The 15,727-nt window shown below is 39.8% G+C and overlaps 1 protein-coding gene across 1 annotated transcript in view; it reads left to right on the top strand.

Annotated features, from left to right (window-relative positions):
* The window catches only part of USP43 (ubiquitin specific peptidase 43), a 128,209-nt gene that overhangs the window by 72,482 nt on the left and 40,000 nt on the right, over nucleotides 1-15,727 (top strand). The window contains exons 4-6 of the mRNA XM_081969798.1: nucleotides 4,708-4,800; nucleotides 9,877-10,012; nucleotides 10,123-10,267. Of these exons, the coding sequence (XP_081825924.1) occupies nucleotides 4,708-4,800; nucleotides 9,877-10,012; nucleotides 10,123-10,267 (374 nt within the window). The remainder of the gene's footprint in view (nucleotides 1-4,707; nucleotides 4,801-9,876; nucleotides 10,013-10,122; nucleotides 10,268-15,727) is intronic.

Genomic DNA, 15,727 nt, shown 5'->3' with positions numbered 1-15,727 from the left:
GCTTTTCTGGGGCGCCCAAGCCGGCCAGGCACTTCGGACTGCAGATGAGCCATGGGCTGGAGAGCTGGGGCCACGCATGAACCCCACTAGGGTGGGGAGGTAAGGAAACCCTGACCACAGCTCTGCTCTGCTAAGAAGCGATGGCTGAGAGCCCCTCTCCATGTCTTTTGGCACGCATGGCCGTTGCTCTTCCTGTTGCTGGTTTTTGCGTGTGGATGTGCGCCAGGAACCAGATCACCAAATGGCCGACACACATGTGCAGCCCTGGAAACAAAAAGATCATTTTCTTAGCGTGCGCATGCACACCGGGCGGCTCCTCTTCTGCTTTCTGGCACGCCAATGCACGTGAAGACCAGCTGGCTGCTGCACCCAAACCGGGAAGAGCAACTGGTGATGGCTCCGCGTGCCAGGATAAATGGCTATGCGTGCCACTTCTGGCACGTGTGCCATAGGTTCGCCATCACGCTTATAGTAGAACTGTTATAGAAAACCAGCTGCAAAAGATAACCAGAATTGTATTATCTATACCGTAGTGACCTTTTCACAAGGACATTTACATATTTGTGCAGGCCCCACTATTTCTGAAGAAGGGGGTAAATAGCTTGCTTTCCGATGTATGGTGGCTAGAGTTAGGGTCAGTTCTTGCTTTGTATAGTTATAGCGCAGTCATTCTTCCCTTTTCTGGAATAGATTCAGCCCTGTGTGTTTCTTTTCCCCACCTGGCTCGGTTTCCTCCTTTTGTCTTTTTGGAAATGTTTTTATTTTCATATCAGGAAGCAGGTTTCATTTCTCATGTAACCTGCTAAGCAACTAATAATTCCAATGACGTCATCTTATTAAGACCTTTCAGTTGATTAGCTGTACCTATGATTATGAGAATAAATTTAATTTCAGATGTTTTTTAAAAGAGAGGGGGTTGCTTTCTTTGCTATGATAGGAAAGCTGAAACTGAATCCTTCTTACCTCGGAGATATTCATAATTTACTAGTAATTTTGAAGTGAATCGTTTCTCTCAATCTTCCTTTCTTCTCCTTTTCCCCTTTTCACCTCCCCCTTCCCCCCTTTTTAAACTTTAATTGGCAATCTCTTCCTGGAAGAACTTGAATGTATTTTGTAAAGTAACACATATTCCTATAAAATAGCAAACATTTATTGTGTTGCATGATTGACATCTGGTATAGGCTTGAAGTTTACTTTAGCCAGTTCAGTTTTCATTAATTGGATTATTGGAGCTATTCTCATTCCAGTTAGGCTCTTTAAATTCCTTTGACTAGAATTGTTAACTACGTGAGAATTCTTCAAAATGTAAATGCACCAGAGATCTGTGGATGCTTTCACAATTTGTCAATCCATTTGCATGAAGGGGAGTGAGAGTCTTAATTGTTTAAGTTCCAAAGATTGTCATTTAGTATGCCACATGATTTTGAAGGAAGCAGATGGTAAAAGTCTGAGTGTTGGTTTAACAAAACCTAGGAAAGAAAAGATTACTGTACTATTTTAAACTAAGGTGAAAATTTGCAAAATCGTGATTTAGTGAATAGCGCAGATGTGATTGATTTCTTAGGGCCATGATGACGAACCTATGGCACGCGTGCCACAGGTGGCATGCTGAGCCCACTCTGCGGGCACGTGGGCTGTCGCCCCAGCTCAGTTCTGCCATGCATGTGCGCCAACTGATTTTCGGGTCTCTGCCGCACATGTGCGGGGGGCGGGGTGCATGCGGGAGACATATGGACATGTGCGGGGGTGGGTGAACCGTGCACGCATGCGGGGGGAGTCATGCATGCATGTGCGGGCTCATGCGCACATGGGCAAGATGCACATGGGGGAGGGAGCACACGCATGGGTGTGTGTGCACATGCATTGCGTTATGGGCTTTCCGCGTGCTCTCGGCACTCGGTGCCAAAAAGGTTAGCCATCACTGTCTTAGAGTCTTTTCTGAGTTAAAATAGTTGTCAGGTATTACTAGGAATGGAAGTGAGAGGTGACTAATGGAATGAAGAGGAAAGATGGTTGAAATGTGCCCTTATTTGGATGAAACAGAAATCTGCCACTCTCTTTACCTGGATTTAAATGGGTCTCTATGCAGAATTACAATTCAGATGTTTTATTCCCCCCCCCCCCCTTGAAACCGAGGCTTTATTTCTGCTACATGCCCCAAAAATGCTTTGATCAGACAAAAAACATTTTGAGAGGAGCTCAGGTGTGCAGGTATCACCTCATTCGTCCACATGTTTCTTGTTTCGCACTCACTCGCACTGGAATATCACTCACATTACTTGCAGTAATTAAGATTTTGAAAACTGATGTGATTTAGAGAGCCCATGGAAAATATGTTATTAGTTAATTATTGCTTAATGTTGTTTTTATAAGTTTTAATATTATAGTATGGCTGTCTTATTGTATTTATTTCATATTGTTGATTACCGTGTTTTCCCGAAAATACGACAGGGTCTTATTTTCTTTTGTCCCACGAAATATGGCCTTGGGCTTATTATCAGGGAGGGCTTATTGTTTTGGGGTTGCTGGGTGGCTGCTCCCTTGCGAGCGGACTCCCAAAGAGCCGGGCACAGCCTCAGGGGTGAAGCAGCCATGAGGTAACCACGCTCACAAGCAGCCTCCCGGCAAATCCCCTCTCCAGCCGGGCAGAGCGCAATTCACTGACCTAGGGGGTATCACTAAGGCGCCAAGCCACGTGGCGCTCTGCCCGCCCCCCCAGTTCCCACGGCTTGGCACATTCGGGATACCCCCTAGATCAGTGCATGGAGCTCTGCCCGGCTGGAGAGGAGGGTTGTGTGAGCGCCTGTTCTGCCCCCAGCCTCACCAAGCCGTTGCACAGTTCTCCCAGGGCAGCGGCGGTGGCCGCCGCTACCACGTTCTGACCATAACTTCAAAACTTCAAAACTCCGCTGCCGAGTCTTCCAGCATCGGCCGCTCTAGGAATGCTCTCTATGGTCTGCCTGGTCGGAGGGGGGGTTGTCCAGGGGGTTTATTTTTGGGGGTGGGCTTATATTTTTGCCCATGTGAAAAATGTGGCAAGGCGTTAATTTCGGGACAGACCGTATTTTCGGGGAAACACGGTACCATTTGTCTCAGAGTCTGATGGGTGTAAATAAAATAAATCTTAGAGAAATACCAAAGGGGGCAGTTTGAAAGGCACATTAAACCATTTGGCCATCTTAACTGGAAATGGTCTCTTTATGACATGGGGATTCTTAGTCATGATTTCATGTTTAGGTCGTTCCACCAAATTCAATCCATGGGCAGCCTCTTAGCCACACTTATGGGTGTAAGATTGAGAATGAGTGCTAGCTAATTCAGTTTTAGGGCTTATTACTGTTTATTGCAGGGAGTAGCAAGTTACTGCCTATAAGACTGATTTGGCAGTTTTGAAAATTTGGGCTTTTTGAAGACCTTTTTTATTCTTTTGGCCTCCAATTTTGCCATTTTAGTTGTTTTGAAGTGATTTAAAAGGGCAGAATGGGTGACTTAACCTGACAGCTTAAGGCACTCACTTTACCTTTAAACCTCCTCTTTCCAAAAAAAAAAGGGGGGGGGAGGGAAGGGGAAGGGAGGGGAGAGAATGAGCGAGACATTTCTCCATCATGATGTTATCGGCTACTCTCTCTGTGATCCTAAGCGGGTGTTAAAAGCGCATAGAATATTTGGACCAAAAAAGGATGTCCATACCATTATTAGTGTAGCAGGCAAACAGTGAATTTCAGAGTATGGTGGGCTAAGTCGAACAGATCCAACTGAATATATACTTCATTTAAAACCTTTTCTCCCTGCTTTTCATGTGAGAAACAAAACCTGAAATTTAGCCAACAAAGATTATATGTCAAAGAAAAAGTCCATGAACTCTCTTAACATTATGAAAAACTTCCTTCCCTCCTCCCTCCCTCTTGGTGTGAAGAATCAATATAATGTTGGCAAGCACATTTGTGATTCAGTTTTTAAAGGTGCAAACTATGAGATCTGTTTTTCACTCTATCAATAAATTAGTATATTATCCCCTTGCCCCTGACCAAGCTATGTGTAGGGGGAGGGGGTGTTACTAATTAATAAAAGTCTTAAATACACTGTAAGCATAGATGTAAAAATACGAACCACCAATTATTACAGAAAGAAATTAACTAAAATACTATGGAGAAACCTGTTGCCAAATGATCCTGGAGTTGGTAAGAAAATGGTTACATTATTTTATGCTTGTATGCTACAAATCATTTTATATGGGTAAAAATGGAAATATATTGTTTGTTTGAAAAGTTGATTTAGTGTAATGATAACAATTCTAAATAGGTTGCATTGGATATTTATTGTAATAATTTTGCCATGAGGAATGTAATAAACAGAACCAGACCCTTCAGAGGTTGAGAGAGAGAGCCTGAAAGTTCATTTATCTAGATCTTACCTGACAGAGAGATGTAAACGTTGCATATATTATACAAGGCACAATGTAATATATGCAAGGCAGGTCTCATCAAAGTGCTACTAATTTTCATAGAAATATCTGTTTGCATGTTTGACAGGAGATGTACTCTCAGGTCTTTAGCAATCTGTAGTTTCCTTTTTAGCCCAAAAGTTGAAGAAAACTTCATACTCTAGAATACCAAATTAGAAGCCAGCTTTTTAAAAACTAGCATTGCCAAACTTGATGTCAATTTCTCTATTGATGAAGAATTTCTCTACTTTTTTTTTCTCTAGATCTTCATTGACTTGTCCTCATTGCCGGAAACAGAGCAATACTTTTGATCCTTTTCTATGTATCTCATTGCCCATCCCCTTGCGTCAAACCAGGTATGTTTGGTGACAGATCATATTTCCGCTCCTGTGTTCTCACTAGAACAGGGGTGTCCAAACTTGGGAACTTTAAGACTTGTGGACTTCAACTCCCAGAATTCCCCAGCCAGCATGGCTGGCTGGGGAATTCTGGGAGTTGAAGTCCACAAGTCTTAAAGTTCCCAAGTTTGGACACCCCTGCACTAGAATATACAGTATGAATTCCACTTCCTTTAATATTGCATACGTTCATTTACATATTTTATCATCTCTCTCATTCATATACATATTTTATCATCTCTCTCTCACTAATCTTTCTTTTTCATCTTTTTTTTAAATAAAAAAGTGATATTTAAAGTCATATTTTAAGAATCACTATTCTTGAAATGTATATTTCCAGACATATTTTCTCTTGAAATCTGCATTTTAAATATTTCAAATTTTAATGCATAGTACTTGTGCAGTAAGCTGATGAAGACAGACATTCCCATCTTTCTATTTTTAGTATGTCTGCATCCACAAGTGAATTTCAGAATTTCTATTGCTTTGTTTAAAATTAAGGTTTTACACTTAAGACATTTGTAATGTAAGCTTTCTTTTCTTTCTATCACACTAAAAGTCCAATTTCATTACAAATCTACATTTCATGTGCAAACTGCCTTGGTACAGTTTATTCCCTAAATCAGTGGTTTCAACCTGTGGTCCAAGGAGCCCTGGGGGCTGCGAAGTCATCCCAGGGGGTCCATGAAGGCTTGAAGAAAAGTTATGATTTAAACCTTGAGTTAAGTCTTGTGGGTCAGTGGACATGGTCCGTGGCCACATAAGGTATTTAAAGGGGGTTCGTGGTAAAGAAAAGGTTGAGAACCACCAGCCTAAATATTATTTAGGTGAATAAGAATAAAATTTATTGTCCTTGTCTGCCAAGATCTATACATCTGAAGGACTCAAAAATTCACCATTCCTGTTCTAAAAGTTCCCAAACTCCATTGAACTGGCCAATTTTTCTATATAGCCAGACCACAACTCCATTTATTACAATTCTCAAATTAGGAATTACATTTTATAACTGTATTTTTGTTCTGTTTCTGCAAGAAGAAACATGTTTTGGGAGGCTAGGTAGTATTCAGAAGTATTTTCTTTTTTTCTGTCCCGAAATCTCATCTTATTTCTTACAGGAGGACGAGAACTGTCTTGTTTTTTTCAGCATCACAAGCTGGGTGAGAAATACTGTCAGAAAAGGGCCATAGGCTGGAAATTGCTACTTTTTTGGCAGCTGGTTACGCACAGCAGGGAGTCAAGGCCCTGAAACTAGCAAAACTTTTTTTTTCCCATTGAGGGTACAGCCAAGTATTCATGAGCTCTAGGGAAGTCAGAAAGCTGGGAAATGAGAAGATGACAGCATTACAAGCATGGCTTTTAGAATTCCCAGGTCCTACTAAAAATATAGGTTAAATCCCTACCTCTTTTTAGTTTGAATTCTCAAGACACAGGGTTATAGAAAAGTTTTAGTTTTATAATGGTGTTAGTTGGACAAGAAGGGCTCATTACAAATCTGAATGCCAAAGATGAAGTGTGCTCAACCTCTTGAGAGCTGAACAGGAATAAATGTGTAATGGATTGGGCTGCATATGTCTGACAGCTCTACCCTGTACATGTTTCTTTGGAAATAAATCTCACTGTCTTCAGTATGTGCATTGCATTATCAAAACATAGCCTTACTTTGAGAAATGGAACCTGAATTGTAGATTAAATGTATCTTTTATATATTGTTCCCATCTTCTCTCTAATGTTATGTCATTTCAAGTCGTCACATTGTTCTCAAGTGTTCTAGGGTTCTGACTGTACTTGATGTATGTCCTGAGGAAATGGGAAAAAGGCCACCAGGAGCTCATAGACGGTGGAGGAACAGAGTCCTATTAATTTTATGATAACCAGCCCATGAAAGCTCATGCCTTAAATAAAATGCTTACTGTAGTCCCAAAAGAGGCTACCAGACTTTTTCTGAATTTAGAAGCATGTTGGTAGGGCTTTAGATATCTGATGTAGCGAAATCATTTCTATAGAAGCTTATGCTAGAATTAATTCCTTAGCTTTTAAGATGCATAGGATTTTTGTTCCCCTTGGAATTGATTTTTTAATAAAAAGAATTGCCTATGTAGTCTGGAATTAATTCTTTTCCAAATGGAGTCTGTTTAATGTCTGTTACTAAACAGCTTGGGAGGATTCAGTGTGTCCCTCTCTCTCCTTTATACCTTCCCTCCAACTTGCTTTCTGGTCTCTTTCCAGTCGTTAAATCCTTAGAACTCCCTCCAGATTCTTGGCTTTATCTATGCTTGCCTGGGCTTGGCAGCAAAGAGGCTAAACAATGAGTCTGTCTCCATTGTGGGGATTCAGCCACCTGAGTCCTTTATCAATGAGCAGAAAAAAAGAAGAAAATCTCCATACTTCTTTTCACATCACTTAAAGTGCTTTCTCCAAATGCCAATTTTATGGATATGAATCTTTGAAACTCCTGTGAGTTGTATTTCTAAATAGTTAGATAGGTTTAGAATTTGTAAATGTTTCCAGGGTAGCTCTCCATAGTGAAATTGGCACACTAGATATGCACTTGAATGAGTGGTGTGGAGGCCTAGTGATGTAGACACTCACCTCCCACTTGTAAGGTTGAGAGTTCAATCCTAAATAGCGGCAGATGTTTCTCTCCTAGGACACAAAGAAAAAACACAAAGAAAAAATATCTGCTGCGAACCCTGCATGATATCAGGAAGGACCTCCAGCCAGTAAATGCTCAGTCCCATTCAGTTGCCCTGACTCTACCCCAAATAGGGACTACAGGGTTGTACAAAGGGAGTTTATATCTGCACTTGAATATTAGAAACGAATATTGATCTAGATCTTAAGGCTTAGATCTAAAAGAGAGGGACACAGTCCGAGGTCTTCTATAAACCCAACATGTTGCTCCAAACAAACTTTAGAAGTTGTTACTAAATAATATTGTCAGCCTCTGCTTTGCTGCTTGCTTTCGGCTGCCATTGAAACGGGGAGGGGGGGAGATAACATGGTATTTGGGAGGGGAAGCTTCAGCACAGGAGTGAATGAAGAAGGGAGTGATTTTCTCACCATCTACTGCGCATGCTGCAGATAGTAGAATTGCCGCCAAGGCCAACCGTCCGGCATACCAACCTGATGATGGGTTTTGAATCTGCAGCCCACATGACACCTGTGGGGTGTGCGGATTGGACTGGGGGATGGGGTTACTAGGGGGAGGGAGTTGGGTCACATATTGATATCTATGATTACGCACGCTTTTGCCTCAGATCTTGCTTTGCCTAGCTGCTATCTACTCAACCAGTAAAAGTACTCTTAATTCTGAAAAATGGAGTTGAGTGGTTTCTTTCTTGGTTACTGATGGAGGCTGCCCTGACAAATATTTTTATATGGCAGAAGAAGAAAAGGGAATTTATATTTGCTAAGTAACATTATCAATTATATTTAATGTAATTGATTTAAATATCAATGAAATGAACTAAATTTGCTTTTTGTTCTGGCTCAGTGTTGCTGCTTGGAGCATAACTCTGCGGAATATCCAGTGGATAATATTCAGGAGACCTTCTTTGATCTAATAAAAGGGAGCAAATTTCTATCTTTAACAATAGTGTCATTTGTTTTTGTATTTGTTAGCTTTACATCTCACTTTTCCTTCAGGAATTCAAAACAGCATTAGAGTGCACCCCAATCTGATTTTCACCACTAGTAACACTCTTGTGAGGTGGACTGGGCCGAGAGAAAGTGATGTGCCCTCCATAGCAACAGCTTCTCACAAGAAGCAGTCTCCAGCAGATTCTTTTAACGCTTTCATAGTTTTCTTAATTCATATTCGCTTTTTAATTCTATCTTTCAACTTTTAATAAAAATTATTATTCAGAAACGATCTATTGCTAATGATCTCAATGGAAGAGGGAAGAGTTAAAGCCACCTTTCTTATCTATTATGCCCCTGATCCAAATTCAACCCATCCGTGGTTTGAAATTAAAGAAAAAAGCAGCATAGACTTTCATTTCAAGCAACACATTTAAAGAGAGCATAGGAAAGCACCCACTGAATGCTACCACGTAGAAGTTTTAGGAGAAATTCTTCACTGTGCAACCAATGCCAGGTCAAATCCATGTTCTGCTCCTGTCAGGAAAAGATGAACCATAAAACACATTAAGTAGAAGAAATTACGCCTCCACTCCATGTTTTAGACCTTAAGTAAGCATTAGATTTCTTAGGCTTCTGCTAGAATCAACAGATACCTTGAAGCAGCACCTGTTTTCTAGCTTTGCATTCTAATTAACTGTAGGAACATGAGATAAGACTCCTTGGTTTCTCCCAGAATGCTTGCTTGCTTTCCCATTTTTGCCTCCCCCTTCTGGGTCTTCAAATTCAACTCTTTGCATTTCTTCTCAGTACAAATTTTATATCTTATGGGCGTTGAACTGAAAATAAAAGGCAGGTTGTTTGTGAATTTTGAGTGTTGTAGCCATAACGTATTTGAGTGGGTGGGCAGGTTATAGGACAGAGTGCTGTAATGTAGCTCTTTCCAGCAATGTAGGAATCATTCTGCATATTATGCTACTGTGGATGTAGTTGTGTATTTCAGATTGCTCCTACACAATTCAAAGGCTATACTGCACATTATTTTTAATGAATAAATTTTAATATCCACGGTGACAGATACATTCTTAAAGATGCAGAAGGTGTCATTTTTTAGTGCTTTGAAAGGATCAGGGCTCAAAATGGGGGAGTTTTCTACCAATCTGTTCATCCCTGGTCCTCCAGTCGTATGTTTACAATACATGTGTTCCAAATCTCCATGCTCAAAATAGGTGATAAAAAAATTAGGAAACAATCCAATTCATTTCTTTGTTCATAAGCAATAACATATAACTAAACAAATGATGTGGCCAAGTTAAGGCAGAGGATAAATGAGTGAACAAACAAATGAATAAACAGACAGACGGACAGGGCAGACTGGATGTGAGTTAACTGTGAATCAGGGGCATTCTGAGTATTCCTCAATTCTAAATTCCCTTGTGTTTCCTTTTCTTCCAGGCCTTTGAATGTCACTCTTGTCTTCCAGTCCAAAAGCCAGCGATTTGTGCGTGTAGGCCTAGCTGTGCCTCTCTTCAGCACTGTGTCAAAGTTGAGGGAAATGGTGGCTGAGGAGGGCAAGATTTCGCCTGACCAGGTTAGCCAGACAATTGTCTCTCATGCTCTGTTACTCTGGGAGAATTCTGTACTGTGTGATTGGAACATCACATTTTTTGAGGTTGATATCCTTAACTGGTCTTTTTGCAGGTAATCCTGGTTGAACTAAACCAGTCAGGGTTCCAGTGCTCCTTCTCGGATGATGAGGATCTGAACTCCATTGCAGAAGGGGACAACATTTATGCTTTCCAGGCCCCACTCTCTTTTAGAAGGGGTAGCTCCTCCCGAATCTCAGGTACATCTTACAGTGGTGGTTAAAAAAACCACACAATACACTTCCATTATTTTGCAAATTAATAACCTCTTTTTATCTACAACAGTGGAAAGTCAAGGCTCTTACCAGTTATCTAAACCCTGTTTTGATAAATTATCATGGTTGTTGGAAATGAAAATGCAGCTTTTTCAGCTTCCTTTTTTTTGGCAGGAGCACATATTCAACGCATACTAGTTTCTTTTTCTTTTTCTGTGAACTGATTAATTGATGAATGGGATTGGACAAGAGCATTGGTAGGTCATATAGATCACTTTCATAAGCCACCTGTTACCCCTTAGGCCATATAATTGATCTACAACTATACCGACAAATAGACTAATTAATATATGCTAAAGTCAAATTATGAGATTATACTTTCTTAATGCACACTGCAGATCATACGTAATGCTCGCCTTTGCCATAGTCCACCTGAGCCAGAAAATAAATAATAATATAACTTCTAAAATGCAGATAGCACTATTTAGGCCTCACTTACCAACAACAGTTGATACTGGCAACTCTGTTGCTAGTGACATAGTTGTAAAGTGAAAATATTCAACTGTCTTGATGAGATCAGAAGCAGACCAATAACTTTAACTGAAGACTAGATCTATCCTTTACACTCCTCTTGTACTACCTGGCTAGCCTAGATTAGTAGTAGTCCTGTTAGATAGCCAATGGTTAAGTAGGCTTTAGGGGTATTACAGCTCTGTCACTTTAACAGCTTCTTATTAAGATTTGTACACTGGTGATTGCATCATGAGGTTATTAGGAAAAAAGGGTTTTTTTGTTCCTTGGTCAGCTTTATTGTCCACTGTGTTTGTTTGTGTGTCTGTGTCTCTTTGTATGTGTGTTTATTTTATCTTTGAAGTTGCCTAATTTACTGTAAGTTCTGTACAAGAAATGGAGTGGCTTCTGAAGAAAGTTATAACTGCAAGATATCTACAAAGAGAAGCTGTTATACAAGCTAATAAACTGAACAGCTACTTCTGTAGAAAATTGTACAAATAAAGTATTCATCAGCCAAGAATTGCTTTCTTTTATCATCACCCTTTCTCATCCTACAACTATCTTTTCTTTAAAGGAGGTTGCACAAAATTGAATTCTAAAACCAAGAGAAACAGGAATTCATGTTTTTCTTGCTCCTTTTTCTATTGCTTATGCCACAGTTGATTTTTTGTTTCACTTTTTCGGAAGTTGTTAAGAGGTCCTCTTTTCTCCAAAATCTATTAAAACATTATTATGTATTAAACTTTTTGTCACCCATCTTGCCGTGAGGCGACTTTGGAGAGAACATGAACTAATAAAGTAAAACACAGAATAATAATTCAAGTTTAGGGCCTAGAAACCTATGTCTGGCAATAGTCTCTTCCATAAAGGTAGGCCAGTGTTTTGTGTGGGTGACTTCCACTTTGTGAAATAATGTCCCATAAGAGGTCAGCTTGATGGCACATCTAGCACTTTTCTGAAAAGCACCTAGGACAAAAGTATTCTGCTCTGCAGGGCATTTGAAAGTTGAAATTGCCCAATGTTGTATTATTTATTGACATTTTAAATGTTTTTAATTTTTTTTATTGGTGTAAACCACCATGAGTTGTATGGTTTTGGTGGCATACCAGTCAATCTGTCGATCAATAAATCAATCAATCCATAGTATCTCATAGAGAGATTTTGATATCAAAGTACTTTAGCTGATCAATCCCACAAATACATTCTGAGGTAGTCCTAGACCTGTGATGGCGAACCTATGGCAAATGTGCCCAAAGGAGCCATGTTGCCTGGTATGTGCGGCGTTTCCTGTTCCTTTTCTGGGTTTATGGTGTGCATGCGTATGTGACAATCACCTGGCATTCGTGCATGCAGCAGTGCCGGAAACTGGAAGAATTGGTCTTCCGTTTTCTGGCATGAGCATGTGTAGTGGTCAACTGATCTTCACGCACTCCTGCATGCTAGTAACCAGAAGACCGGCTGGGCGGTGCGCATGAGTGTGCCGGAAACCAGAAGTTTATTTTCTGGTGTGCGCATGCCCACTGCGCAGCTCCTCTTCCGGGTTGTGTCCCGGACAAATGCATGCGAAGTATGCCCACGTATGTGGGTGCTCCCTTTTCGGCACTTGATGCCAAAAATGTTCTCCATCACTGTCCTAGACTATCAAAGAACTTGCTCAGTCTCAATCTTTCTTCTGTTTTTAGAGCTTTACTATTGGAGAATTGTGACATACTGAGTATGATACTTGTTCCATTTCTGTTTCTTTAAATATATACTGTATAGTTGCAGCAGTTTGCTCACTGCCTTTATCATCCCTCCCTGGGTTTTCACTTGTTCCTTATTACTACAGTATATAATGCTGAATGAATGAGCTAATACTTTGTAATAATATCAAAATCGTCTTATGTGTATTGCATATGCAAATTTGTAAGCTTTTTGCCATAGAAAATATCAATCCATACTTTATTAGTGAAAGTATTTTAACCTAGTATATCTTTTTCTCCTAATTAGCGTGCATTAAATAGTATTTTTGACTGACAAATTATGAATGAATGCCCAATTCCAAGGTGAGGACAGTATGGTATTAATAACATTAAACATGTTTTGCATGCTTCTCCAATTTTTTGCTCCTCCAGATAACATTGCAATAACTCAGATCTTTCTTAAGATTCTTTCTTTCTTAAGAAAGAGTCTTAAGCTCTTTAACTATAACATCCTCACCTTGTATTTTTGTTATTTTCCAACAGAAAATAACATTCTGTGATGTGGCTTGCAGTCTAAAGTAGAGATGAAAAAAACTGTAGATCAAGTGCTTTTCTCCTGGGGTCACAAGCAACAGAGGACAATTGCATACTATAAAAAATGATTAGAATTATGCAAACTGGGAATTCTGCCAAAATTTGCTTCAAGTTTGTTCCTCACTTTGCCTCAACAAACATGAAAATGAGTAGTTGCAAAGCTGAAGGAGTATTACACAGTATATAGATTAAACCTTAATAATTAAAAGTACGTTTATATTTATTTCTTGCCCAATCTAATCCTAATGAAACCATTCGTGTTAAACATGTTGCTGAATTCCTACACAGAATACCTGTATAATTTTAGAGGGTATGATGTGCAGAATTTGAAACCTTCTGTTTTAAGGTGTTGTGCAGCATTAACCTTGGTTGTGATTTTTAATATTGCTGAAGCTGTTGAATCCTTCAAAAACTATTAAGGAAAACCTATGAGTTTCCCATAATAAACTAGGGAGACCTGTATGAAAATATGACTTGGTTGGTTGTAATTACATTTTTCTTGGTGTTAGGTGTTAAAAGAAGAAAAGAATATTGTATTTAGAGGTCTTGGATGCAGATGGCTCAATAAATCTCCAGAAAACTAGAAATTCAAACCCTGATATTAGCCAACACTCTTTCAAAACTGGGCATTTTGAAAGGCTTCATCAAGCTTTCTACAGTCAACTAGTACACTTACTGAAGTAATCCATGTGAATACAGACCACAATATGATTTGGCTTTCAGGCTCATATTTTACTCATCTTTCATCAAAAATTAATAGTTACTTGCCCACTTCTCATTGCCCAGAATAGTCCTATTATTCAATAGAGTTCCATAACATTATTTTTACTCCATAAACATCGATAACTTCAGGGGTGCTACTCCATTGTAGCCTACCTGACTATCCTTTAGGCCTCCAAGGCCTATCTCCAAGATTGCTACTTTCTGCTGTCAGATGCTCCTCATCTTCACAATCCTCTATTCTTTTTGTTTTTTTGTGTCCTGTCCTTGGGCTCTGCCCTACTCGTCATTCAGTCAGATATATCAGAGAATGAAGACTGTCTTTAAAAGCATTCTCCATCCTTTCAGCCTTCTTCATCAGCTTTATCAACTGATACTCAGGTCAGACACCTTCATAGAAGTTCCCTTTCTAAAATGAACACATTTAATCAGCTGATTAAGCAAGCCACAGCAATGTCAATTACATTATCACGAGTAGCATTTTTCCTCGGTGTTCTCAACCGTGATGACATTAAGATGCACGTACTTCAACTCCCAGAATTCCCCAGCCAACAAGGACTAGTCCAGGCAGTCATCAGATGCCAAAAACTAACTCAGAGGCACACAAAGCCCTTACCTATAAGTTGAATGATATGGCAATGATCTGAAATACTGCTGCCACCATTTCACCGGGGCTTATGAGAACCTTTTTGGGTGCTGCTGTTTTGAATATACTCGATATGACTGTTGTAAACTAGGATCTTACTAGTAGCATTTTGTAATTGATTCCTGTGTGGCCAAAAAAAAGAGGGAATCTGTTCCTGTGACTCATACAAAAGGTTATTTTTAGCTTTCCTGAACTTGGCAGGCAGCCAAGCTATTTGTGCTTCAAAGGGTCAGACTTGAATCAAGATAAATTGGTTTTTCGGTTTGCAAATGCCAGGAGCGTAAGTGAGGTTTTGTTGTCAGTCCTCAATTGGTGGGAAGATGTAGTTAGGGTGGAGCCTATAAGGGATATAAGAACTGCAAAGAGAATTTAAATTTCAGGTTTCCTATCTGCTTTCCCTTTTAGAATGAAACCTAGGCATACAAATCAGTACAGCTTTCAACAAGTCCAATACAGATTATTTCTAAAACCTGAAAGTAGAGGTGGAATAGGCAAGGTGATTTCAGCATAAATGAATGCCTTTAAATTGCAGTAGAATTTGTTGGGGCATAAGTGAAATCTTTTGATAGGATTGACTTTAGCAAGATCCTCACTTTTTGCTTATTCCATGGTCAGTAAGAGACATCTACTGTTTCTTGAATGTGGGAACAGACAATGACATTTTCCACTTATTCCCAACTCATCAAAAATGCCTCCTCCCCCACAAAAAAATTACCCCAAATTTAGCCCAATATTATTGTGTCAAATCTCTCTAATGCTTATCTTCCAAATGCATATTCTGACACATAGTACCCAAATCAAGACACACTACACAGTCAACCACCATGTAAAACCTAACCTTACAATACACAAAAGGGGTGTCGGAAATGACAGCCAGAATCCTCCAACCGCTAGGAATAGCAATTAGCCCACAAACCCACAGGCACACTCCGCCAGGAATTATTCAGAACCAAAGACAATATAGAGAAGGATGAAAGAAACAATGTAATCTACAAAATCAACTGTAACCATTGCAACCCATTCTATGTGGGACAAACATCACATCAATTAAAAACCAGGATTCACGAACACCAGCTGGCAGTTAAACGCCTCAATCTCAAATCCTTAATATCTACTCACACCGACACCAACAAGCACCAGTTCAATTGGAACAACACAAAAATCATCGGCCTTGCTACCACTCGCCATGCTCGTGAGTTCATCGAAGCCTGCACTCCTCAAGCAATTCCAGCAATAGACACATTTACTTATAACCAGCCTATGAACCCCTCAGAATCCAAATCAACTGCA

This window comes from Natrix helvetica (genome assembly GCF_964273705.1).
Source record: "Natrix helvetica genome assembly, chromosome: 1".
Classification (NCBI taxonomy): domain Eukaryota; kingdom Metazoa; phylum Chordata; class Lepidosauria; order Squamata; family Natricidae; genus Natrix; species Natrix helvetica.
Note: the sequence above shows the minus strand (reverse complement) of the source record. Positions and strands in the feature narration are given on the sequence as shown.